Below are 12,573 nucleotides of genomic sequence, written 5' to 3'. Positions count from 1 at the left end.
TATTAAACTTAAAAAAAAAGATCTAATAGTGATTTTACACTAAAGACCATAGTAAATAAATTTTAAAATTAATTTTAGAACTTTAATTAACACTTATAATGTTGGTTATTTACTAACAACAGACGCCATATCTATTTTAAAATTGAATTAATATTTTTATTTCCACTTACGATAGTAGTTTTACATCATCAACTGCCATTGTAAGTTAATGAAAAAAATATTTATATATACTTTTAAGACAATGCTTAGTATCCCTACCACTTAATTACTGGTGTGACAAGTTTTAATTAGTTAAAATAATAAAAAAAAATAACAAACCAATTAAAACTTGCCACATCAGAAGTGATAAGTTTGTAAGTTGTAAATGCAGTCATTATACCGTGGACCATGGTCCACAATTATGGACCATGGATCATGACTGATACTGCAGTTGTGTTGAACTGATACTGCAGCTGTGTTGAAAGGGAACTGCAGTTGCGTGGAACAGAGGCCGTGTCATCCGTCTGTAATTGCAGTTGTGTTTAACGGATAGTGCATCTGTGTTGAAAGGATACTGTAGTTGTGTTGAACGGATGAACGGTCTCTGTTCCGCGCAACTGCAGTTTCCTTTCAACACAACTGCAGTATCTTTTCAACACAATACATATTAAGTGTATATTGTCAAATGAGACTGTAGTTATATCGAAATGATATTGCAGTTGTGTTGTAATGAAACTACATTGTAATTAAAATGAAACTGAATAATAGTTTCACATACTGAGTGTATTGTCCAATGAAACCATATAGTCGAATTAGAATTATAATTTAGTGGTGTTGTAATAAGACTACAGTGTGTATAAAATGAAATTCAATAACATGTCTCACTGTAATAGGATTGTTATATGTATAATATTGAATGAAACTGTACTTGAAACAAAATGAAACTGTAGTTATGCTGAAATGAAACTACAATGTATATCGAATGAAACTGAATATGTTATACAAGCAGAGCTAATTACACAGAACAGATGACGTTTCTTTTTATTAAAAGAAAAACATCGTTTTAGACTATGGTTTACAATGTTGTATGGACCTTAGCTTGTTCCATAGTAAAATTTGCCACAAGTAACCACTAATGCAATATAACAAAACGGGTTAATTGAGTGCGTTATCGGTTTATTGAGACAAATATTGGCTTTTCATATCCCACGTACACAAAGGCCCTGTTTGGTAAAATAATTAATCTATCAGTTAATTTTGACTTATTTGAGCACTATGAGCTATTTGACTTGGTTAAAAAATCAATATATGTTTTGGGCTAATCAAGTTTTTGTAACTCCAAAATGCTAAAATTCAAAAAGTTACTCAAAGCAACTTTTTCAATTAGCTTTTGGATAAAATTTTTTTTATCAAACAGCAAATTTACCAAACACCTTTCTACAATCAGCTAATGTTATCGACTAGTTATACCCTCTAACCCAATCAGCTAAAAGCAATTTACCAAACTGGACCAAAATCACAATATTTAAATTTAGACTCCAAACTTATAGAGTGTCCACAACGAACAACAATCCATATTTTTTAGTTTTTGATCATTAGTAAAATTCAAACATTGCATTATGTGATTGGAAAAGTAAAGTTTATGAATTTATTTTGAATTAAATGATCAATTACGCTATGCTTGGGGTATACACAATATTCTAAATAGAAGCAAGTGATTGAAATTCTTATTATTTATACAAGTTTTTCACACGCATTGCACGAATGCGATAATATCTCATGTTTATTTTTGAATAAGTATTTTAAAGTATATCAATGCAAGATTATATAGGAAATGTTCATGCATATGTTTTTTTTTTTTTTTAAATCATGTTCATGCATATGTAATTGAATGATGAATTTGTTTATTTGAATCGGTAATTCAAAGTACATGAATATAAAATAATATATGAGAGATTGATTATAATTGTCATTAAAATAAATGTTTACAATTTTGTAAAAACAATACCTAGTCTAAAAACAACATTTTAAATAAATACTACTTTTGGTTTGAACTTCTCTAAGTTTTTTTAATTCTCTTTCGAGTAGCATTGTCATCGTCTTCATCTTCAATACTTTTTTTTTTTTTTTTTTTAAATTGTTATTGGTATGTGTCATGTGCAATTGGGTTACTGCTCGTGCGGAGTGCGGACAAAGGTGACAGTCGATGGCCTTGCGACTTGCGATGACCTTGCGAGTTGCGGAGTGCGGACACATGCGACCTTGCGAGTTGCGGCGGAGACCTACAGCGGCGGCGACCTTGCGACTTGCGACGAGGCGGCGACTCCCTGCGATGTTAGTGTTATCTGTTGTCTGCTCTTCGCGTTACTGAAAGTCTAAAACTCTACGTGTCTGCTGTCTGTGTGGCCTGCGAGTGCTGTCTGCTTATTGCTAGAAAAAAATTATCTATTGAATGTATATTGTCTGTTGGGATTTGCTGCTAATACTAGAAATTGTGCTAGAAATTGAATGTATATTTTCTGCTGCTAATACTAGAAATTGTGCTTGAAATTGAATGTATATTGAATGTATATTGTCTGCTGGGATTTGCTGCTAAGTGCCAATACTAGAAAATGTTTAGTAATAAATTACTTATCTTGTTGTTTATGAAGTGCTTGACTGCTTGTTGGCTTTGTTGCTTGTTTAGTAATTAGTAAAGCCATTTGGAGATTTGTTTAGTAATTAATGTTAAGATACTTTATAGGATGACAAGTAACAATACAAATGAATCTATTCCTCAACAAGTTAACGTGCAAGTTACAACTACAACTCCATCAATTTCTTCAAGTCAACCAATTGAAAGTAACAATTCTAAAGAAGTTAGTAGGGGTGAGAATGATTCAATCTTAACAAAAAAGCGGCGAAAAACTTTAGTGGTATAGAATGATTTTGAAGAAATTGAAATTGCTAATGGTATAAAGAATGCAATGTGCTTGTATTCTAAGGAAAAATTATCTACTGGTGGAAGGGGGCAAGCACTAGCCATCTTAAGATGCACTCAGAGATTTGCTTGCAGCGGAAGTTGCATATCTCTCAGAAAATAAGCAAACAATGCTACAATTTCGCCCATCTAATGAATCTGGAGGAAATCCTTTTATTGTACTAGTGAACATAGTGAATTCAATGTTGAAAGCAACACTGTAGTTCATGGTGTACGACAAATGGATAAAGGGATGCAAGAGATATTGACCATGGTCCACCGAAGTCAATCAATTCCTCTTAAGAAATCAAAGTTGGAGACTTATCTTGAGGAAAATCTTGTTATTCATTCTTTTCTTCTTCATCTTTTTGTGCCTCTGGGGTGGTGGAAAGATAATAGTTTAAAATTTAAAGTTTTGTCAAAGATGGCTACTAATATAGTAGTTGTTCCTATTTCAAGTGTGGCATCTGAATCCACATTTAGTGCCCGGGGAAGGCTGATTGATGAATATTGTGCTACTTATTTAAAGTTTAAAGTTTTATCTTGTAATGGACTTACTTATTTATTATAATTTTTTTTCATTGTGTTTGTGTAGGAGGATTCTGGAGAAGAGGAGATTATGCTTAAGCCGTGACTTGTTTCATTTTATGTTTGAATATTATTATGTTTACATTGTTGTTATTATGTTTGTATTGTGGATTTATGCTTTTGTTGTTGTTAAACTTGTGTTTCTGTAGTTGTGTTGATCCGTTGGACTTTTGTATTATGGACTTGTGGTACGGAACTTATATTGTTGAATTTTGTATTACGAACTTTTACTTGTGTTCGATATTGTATTATGAAATATGAACATTTATGGTTTTGTACTTTTGTCATTCATTATGAACTATAAACTTAGGTATTTTTTGTAAATCTTTTATAGGTATACTTTAAAAGGCTTTAAAATGTAGGCCTTAAATAGGTTCAAAGCCTATTTAAATAGGCTCAAAGCCTATCTAGGATATATTTAAAAGTCTTTTTAAAAGCCTATATGTTAAAGAGGCTTTTAAAAAGGATTCAGGTCAGGTCAGGCCAACTGTAGGCTCAGGCTAGAGCAAAAAAAAAAGACTACATGCAGGCCCAGGTCCAGGCTCAGGCTTTAGATTTCCATAGCAGGCCCAGGCTTAAATTTCTAAAGTCCAGTTCGGCCTAGCCTATTTCCACCGGCAAATTATACCGTGCACCACGGTGCACATAGCAATGTACACCACGTACGTAAACGACGTCGTTTTGAGCATTGTAAACTAACCGTCCGTTTTTTTTGAAAATCACGTTTCCCGTTTCGGCCGATCTCTGTATTTATGTTAATATTCTGTGTATTCCAGGCAATCATACTGTGTATTCTAGGCAACCGTTGTGTGTATTCTAGGCAATCGTTATGTGTATTCATGTTAGTAACACATGTTGTGATTTGTTTGTGCATTCGAATGTTTAGGAGGATGAGTTCTGTGTATTTTGTGTCAATATTCTATGTATTCATGTTATTAACACAGGTTGTGATGTGTTTGTGCATTCGAATGTTAGGAGAATGAGTTCTGTGTATTTTGTGTCATTATTCTGTGTATTCTGGGCAAACATTTTGTGTATTCTAGGCAAACGTTTTGTGTATTCTAGATAATGATTATGTGTATTATATATAATGAATTCACTGGAGTCATTTGCGTCCGCGTCCACTAACATCTGTGTATTTTGTGTCAATATTATGTGTATTCTAGGCAAACATTCTTTGTATTATAGTCAAACGTTCTGTGTATTCTAGATATTGATTATGTGTATTATAGATAATGAATTCCCTGGAGTCATTCGCGTCCGCGTCCACTAACATCGAAACGACGTCGTTTACGTACGTGATGTACATTGCTATGTGCACCGTAGTGCAGGGTATAACGATTGATTTCCACCCCTACTAGTGACACCAAGTTACTCCTTTAAATGGAAGCTGTGAGTTCGAGTCTCAGTGCATGCGATATTAACTCTTTGTACTTCAATAGGTTGTAGTATTAAAAAAAAAAAAAGAAAAAGAAAAAAAAGCATTTGTTAACGTGTATAACTGTGAGCTACTACTTATTCAATACTTAAAAATATTTTCAAATCGTTGAATATTCCTTCCAAATGCGTACAGATTTTATCAGAAGTTACCTGGCTGAGAAAACCTAACCCAAAAAAGAAAATCACTTAATAATAAAATATAAAAATTACAAACCAAAAAATTTCGCACCAAAAATTGAATATTAAGAGATAAGTTTAAAAAGAGAAAACAACATGAATCACGGAATCAACGATTTATACAATACAATACTCTATAACGAACAAGAAAGCTATTGATGCCTGTATAGAGAGCTCGCTAGTCACATAGGTGACGTTTGAAAAGAAAAATCATGAACAGTGTGAGAGCAACCTCTCAAAACGAGAGGCGGATTCCTTGTGTGTAATAAACAAAAGTTTAGACTCTATGTTTAGCTCTGTCGTATCGGAACGCTGAGGGTTCTTTAGATTGAGAATTCAACCTTTTGAAAAGAAACAAAACTATTGATGGAACACCTTTTTTGACATTTGTGGTAATGTAAAAAAACCTGGAAAATTACAAAAAGAGAAAGACGGATAAGTACACGATATGCAAAATTACGTAAAAGTCATTGATCGAGGATGTCCTTACGATTTACGAAATGCATACTGTACCAACGTAGGATCCAATCCAATAAAGTCTACTTTTATATTGCAAGACTAAGCATGAAACAATGAAAATGACATGTGATACGACTCATACAACCATGGTCACTGTTGTTGCAGTTTCTAATTAATATTATTAGTATTGTTGTTGTTGTTGGTGGTATTACTATATAGTGGCATGGAATCATGGGTAATTATAATACAGTAATGGGTTAGTGGGTGATTTTATGATCTTGTATATATACCTATGTATATGAAGAAAGGCTCTAAATTAAAGAATATAATGACAATTTCTCTTCTCTTTATCCCCTTTTTCTGGAGAGTAAAAACTTGTGGGCAAATTATGCTGTGGACCCAGGTCAACCATGCAAGGTGGACCTGGGTCCAAAACTACGTCGTTTTTGTCTTTTTTTTTTTTTTTTAGTAAACATATTGCTGAATATAGAGTTGTCCAAAAATATGTGAATATAGAGGTTTCAAAGTGTGAATGTAGAGTATAGAAATCGTGAATGTAGATTTATGATTGTGTGAATGTAGAGTTGCCCAGAAATGTGTGAATGTGGAGGTTTCAAATTCTGAATATGGAGTATAGAAATCGTGAATGTAAAGTTATGCATGTATGAATCTGTAATAGAGTTAAGAAGTTCTAGCAACTTGTAGCCCTGTAATGTGTGAATGTGGAGTTCTCAAGTTGTAAATATGGAGTATAGAACCTGTGAATATAGAGTTTTGAATGTGTGAATGCATAACAGTGGTAATATAGTTACTAAACATATAATCCTGTAATGTGTGAATGTGGAGTTTACAAAGTGTGAATGTAGAATACAGTGTATGTGAATGTAGAGTATAGTGTATGTGAATGTAGACCCAGGTCCACCTTGCAAGGTGGACCTGGGTGCACGGCATAACAACCCAAACTTGTGTGAAACCGCCTCGCCGTGAGACGGGTCGGGCCAAGGTGATAATGTGATACTTATAAGCACAAATATCATACTTATATGCTTAAATGTAATACTAATCAGGAATAAAATTTTTGTTACGTACTGGTAAATGTAATACTTTTACATTTCGGTTTAAAAGTATTACATTTTTCCTCAAAAGTATTATATTTTTACGTATAAGTAAAGGGAACATTACTTATTATAGAAAATATAATATTTTTTATGGAAAATATAACACTTTTACATCAAAATGCAAATTTATTACTATACATTTTTTTTCAAAAGTATTACATTTTATCTTATAAATTAAATGACAAAAATTTTATTCCTGATTAGTATTAGATTTGAGCATATAAGTATGACATTTGAGCATATAAGTATGGCATTTGCATGTTGATTCAACCCAACCCGACCCGTCTCACAAATAAGGATTCGTGAGACAGTCTCACATAAGTGTGACCATTTATGAAGTTAGGCTATCACTTGAAGCACAGTCATGTCTTATCTCCTCTAGTTCTGGAGTTTAACTCTTGACTCCAAGAAGAGCATTTCAATATAATCCCAATTTTTTGAATACAATAAATATAAATATAATATTTTTTGAATTATCCAAAGACGTGGTCCTCCGTGTGACTCCATTATCTGTCAAATTTGTGGCAAGTACAATCATGCAGCATGGGATTGCTGGCATTGTTTGATTCTGAATACAGTGGATCATCTATCTCTACACCTCAAGCCTTTTATGCTTCTCAGTCTGCGAACTCCAACGAAAATTGGTTCTTGGACACAGGTGCCAATGCTCATGTTACTCCGGATCTATCGCGTCTGTATTCACACACTCCATACTCAGGCACTGAAACTATGACTAGTTCAGGTGGTCATCCTCTACCCATAACTCATGTTGGCTTAGGTAAAATACCCACTGCCTCAGGCATCTTCCATCTTGGTAATATCCTTCATGTCCCATCTCTCAAATCTCATCTTCTCTCTGTTTACCGGTTTACCAAAGATAACAATTGCACCCTTGTTTTTAACCCTTCTGAATTTCATTTCATAGACAACAAAACCCATCGGGTGAGATACAAAGCACGGACTATAAATGTTACCTTCAAATTATCAAGTCACACTTGAGTTGTCTCCGTCTCTTTGCTCCGCTGTTGTCACTTCTCAAGCACAAACAGTCTACTTTTTCTTTTAATTTTGGTTCTTCTTTATCTGATGTATCTCATTGTCACTCTTGCTCTATTTCTAAGTCTCATAAATTACCTTTTACACCATCGTACATTGTAGCGTCTTTTCCTTTTCAATTAGTTCACTCTGATATTTGGGGTCCTACTTCGGTTCCCTCCTTCAGTGGTTATTATTACTATATCAGTTTCATTGATGATTTTACAAAATTTTCCTGGCTTTACCCCCTAAAACATAAGTCTGATGCTTTTGTGGCTTTTCAAAATTTTCAGTTTATGGTCTTGAATCAGTTTGGGACTACTATTAAATGTTTTCGTACTGATAATGGCCGTGAATATGTAAACAAACATTTTGGACTTTTTCTCCAAAGCCTTGGAATTTTACATAAAAAAAAACTTGCCCCTACAAACCTTAGCAAAATGGGGTTGCGAAGTGCAAGCACCGTCATCTTATTGAAACTGTTATTACTCTTCTTCACACAACAAATTTACCTGTGATTTTTTGGACTGAGGCTCTTGCTACTGCTAATTTCTTAATCAACCGCCTTCCCAAAAAATCACTTGCTAATAAGTCCCCGCTTGAACAGTTGTATGGTTATCCACCTGATTACTCTTATCTTCGTGTCTTTGGTTGTCTTGCCTACCCTCATCTTCGACACCAAATTGACCATAAACTTCAACCTCGTTCCAAAACGTGTGTCTTTGTTGGGTATGAACCTCTCACAAAAGGCTATCGATGTTTTGATCCTACCACCGACAAAGTCTTTGTCACTCGTCATGTGCGTTTTGTTGAGTCCTCCTTTCCTTACAAGGTGTCAACGGATCCTCCAACTTCATCCTCACCATCCTCCTCGTACTTTGGTGTTCTTCCCCTCTTCCCACATTTTACTACCATCTCATCTGGTCCTGCTCACATGCCTCTAGATACTCAACCAGCTGGCTATACGCCCACAACCATCCCATCCAATCTGCCTGAAACCCTACCCGGATCATAATACATCCACTCCCACCACCCGAAACCCAATTTGCCAACCCTACCCACCTGCGTCAAAATAAATACTGGTGCGCTTCTATGGATGATGAATTTGAGATGTTACAGAGATAGCGTACTTGGGTATTGGTTCCTTCCCCTCCGAATCGTTTTCCAATTGGATGTAAGTGGGTTTATCGCATAAAGCGTAACTCTGATGGATCAGTCTCTTGCTACAAGGCACGTCTTGTTGCCAAGGGCTATGATCAAGAATACGGTCTAGACTACTCTGAGACTTCTAGTCATGTGGTTTAGCAGCAAACTATTCGTGTTGCGCTCTCTATTGCTATGTACCATCAGTGGCCTCTTCATCAGCTGGACATTTCTAATGCTTTTTTACATGGTGAGTTGTAGGAAGAGATCTACATGGCTCAACCTCCTAGTTACATTGATCAACAATATCCGCATCATGTCTGCAAATTAACAAAGTCCTTGTATGGACTTAAGCAAGCTTCGAGAGCATGGTACATTCGTCTCTCATCCTTCTTAACAGCTCAGGGGTTCACTACTACTACTCATGATACCAGTCTCTTTATCAAGTACTCTGCTCAGGGAACTCTTATCTTACTTTTATATGTTAATGACATAGTTATTACTGGCTCTTCCACTTCTCTTATTCAGAGTTTTATCCGGAGCATGCACCATGAGTTTCAGATGAAGGATCTTGGTCCCTTGAAATATTTTTTGGGCCTGGAGGTTCAGTGTACCACCGACCGCCTTCTGCTCTGTCAGACTAATTATGCCAGTGAGCTCATCCATCGTGCAGGAGTTGATTTGACCACCACTACTCCTATGCCGATCAGCCCTAGCACTTCTACAAATGGCGCTGATACTCCCTTCTCTAATCCACGTCTGTTTCATAGTCTGGTTGGTGGTCTTCAGTATCTCACGGTTACTAGGCCTGATATTCAGTATGCTGTGAATTATGTTGGTCAGAAAATGCATAACCCTACAGACCAAGACTTTCACACTCTAAAGCACATTTTGCGCTAAGTTAAAGGGACTCTCACTCATGGCATTGAATTTGGCAGAGGGGATATGCGTCTATGTGGCTACTCCGACTCTGATTGGGCTAATGATCCACAAGATAGTCGTTCAATAACGGGCTACCTTATCTATCTTGGTGATAATCTTGTGTCTTGGAGCACTAAAAAATAGACACGTGTTTCAAAATCATCCGCGGAGGCTGAATATCGTGCTTTATCAGCTGCATCATCGCAAGTAATGTGGCTTATATATATTCTGACTGATCTACATATTGTCACGCTTCCACCTGTTTTCTTCTGTGACAATCAATCTGTCATGTCTTACAAAGAATCCAGTTTTCTATAAGAAGATGAAGCATGTAGTAACTGACTGTCACTTCGTTCGAGAGCAAGTCATAGATGGGTCCATGATCGTTGAGCATGTTTCTTCTGAAGATCAACTTGCGGATTTTTTCACCAAGTTTCAACTTGCGGATTCTTCTGAAGATCAACTTGCGGATCAACTTGCAGTAGTTCCACTTCCTCATATCCAAGTTTCCTCTTGCTACTGCCAGACTCAGCTTGAGGGGGGATGTTAGCAAATAATAATATATCATTTGGTATGATTATGTGATTGATATGATTTGGTATGATTTGATATGATTTGATATGATTTGGTATGATCTGATATGATTTGGTGTGATTGATCTTCTACCGTAAAATGGGTTGTTGTTCCACCTATAAATACCTCTTGTAACTTTTATTCTCATCAATGTAATGAACTATTCTATTATTCTATCACAAGCTGCAAACCAATTAAAAAATCACTGTAAAAGACTCATTGTACACATCTCTTATGCTAAATTTTTTAATCAAAAAAATTATAAAAGTTTATTCAACCTCCTCTTCTAGACTCTGAACTAGCTTGGGACGATGAGAACGCATAATTGTATGTATTGACAACAACAAGTTATAAAGTCTGAGAGAATATATAAATACATATAGATAGAGGTATAGGAGGAGTAGGACAGTGAATCACAACATGACTCAAAGACATAGAGTCCTAACACTCCCTCTCAAGCACAGGGCAGACTAGCAACTTGTAGCTTGTCTCTGAGAAAAGCAAATCTAGGACCCGGAAGAGCTTTGGTGAATATATCAGCAAGTTGATCCTTCATAGAAATAAAGTTCACCTAAATCTCACCAGCAGGAACCTTATCCCGAATAAAGTGATAATCAATCTCCACATACTTTGTACGAGCATGGAAGATTGGATTGACACACATGTAGGTGGCACCAAGATTATCACCCCACAACTTGGGAACTGATACATCAGTAACATGAAGTTCACGCAAGAGAGACAGAATCCATGTTACCTCAGCACAAACATTTGCAAGTGCCTTGTATTCAGCTTCAGTAGAAAACTTAGCAACTGTCTTTTGCTTCTTGCAGACCCAAGAGACGAGATTGGACCCAAGAAACACAGCGAACCCACTCGTGGACTTGCGATCCTCAAGACATCCAGCCCAGTCAGAATCCAAAAACGCATGTAGCTCCCTAGAAGAAGAGGTGCGAATACAAAGCCCATAGAGAAGAGTGCTTTTGACATACCGCAGGACCTGTTTCAGCTGCTCCCAATGCCGAACCGTAGGAACATGCATATGCTGACACAACAGATTAATCGCAAAGGAGAGATCCAGACGAGTAACAGTAAGATACTGCAAAGCCCCAGCAAGACTCTTGTACTTGGTAGGATCATCATAAGGATCTGCTTGCAGAGTTGGAGACTTAGTCAAAGAGATAGGAGTGGTCAGTGGTTTACAGTCAGACATGGCAGCATGCTTCAAGATGTCATTCATATAACGCTACTGAGAGAGCAGCAAACCATCACCACACCGCACTGTCTCAATACTAAGAAAGAACCCAGGCTCCCCAAGATCTCGTATCTTAAACGTAGCAGACATCAGAGCCAACAATGAATCCACCAGGTCTTGACTACTTCCCATAACAAGAATATCATCAACATACAACAGTATAAAGATAAACCTCGAATCCACAGAGATATGAAATAGTGAAACATCCATCTTGGAAGCAACAGAAAATCATGCAACCGATTGAACCAAGCACGGGGTGCTTGCTTCAATCCAACAAAGATCGTCTTAGCAAGAAGACATGGTCAGGAAACTGGGAATGAGCATAACCAGGCGGTTGACACATGTAAACAGTCTCAGATAAATTTCCATTCGAAAAGGCATTGTGCACGTCAAGATGCCTAACAACCCAACCAGAAGAAACAGCTAAAGAAAGAAGTAACCTAACAGTAGTGGGCTTGACCACCGGACTGCACGTGTCAAAGAAATCCTGGTCAGGCACCTGATTAAACCCCTTTGCCACCAACCGAGCCTTATACCTCTCTATCGAGCCATCAGCCTTGCGTTTGGTGCAAAAAATTCATGTGCAGTCAATCACATTCATAAAAGGAGTCGATGGAACCAAACACCAAGTCTGATTCTGAAAAAGGGCATTAAACTTCTGATCCATCGCATAACGCCACTCTGAGTGTTTGACTGCCTGAGAGTAGCAAGTCGAATCAGTGGGGCATACGTGGGCAACTAGATCAGCAAGAGGAACCTGAGACTGACTCCTAGTAGCCATGGCATGAGACCTAGTCGTAGGCCGAGTAGACTTCCCACGAGGCCTGCCCCACGGCTTAGCAGTAGCCATAGCAGTAGAGACACCGGACTGTAGCGGGACCGAAGTAGGCACATCAACAAAGCACGACTGAAGAACAGACTCAGCCCAC

At 36.8% G+C, this 12,573-nt stretch overlaps 1 protein-coding gene across 1 annotated transcript; it reads right to left on the bottom strand.

The window, feature by feature from the left end:
• Nucleotides 1–10,963: 10,963 nt before the first annotated feature.
• On the bottom strand, nucleotides 10,964–11,629 carry LOC116020360 (uncharacterized mitochondrial protein AtMg00810-like). The gene has a single exon (XM_031260837.1). It carries the CDS (start codon nucleotides 11,627–11,629, stop codon nucleotides 10,964–10,966), a length of 666 nt encoding a protein of 221 aa, XP_031116697.1.
• Between the last annotated feature and the right edge of the window lie 944 nt (nucleotides 11,630–12,573).

The sequence above is a fragment of the Ipomoea triloba genome, chromosome 5 (assembly GCF_003576645.1).
Source record: "Ipomoea triloba cultivar NCNSP0323 chromosome 5, ASM357664v1".
In the NCBI taxonomy this organism is placed as follows: Eukaryota; Viridiplantae; Streptophyta; class Magnoliopsida; order Solanales; family Convolvulaceae; genus Ipomoea; species Ipomoea triloba.
The sequence above is the reverse complement of the archived record's forward strand: the minus strand, read 5'-3'. Positions and strand labels throughout refer to the sequence as shown.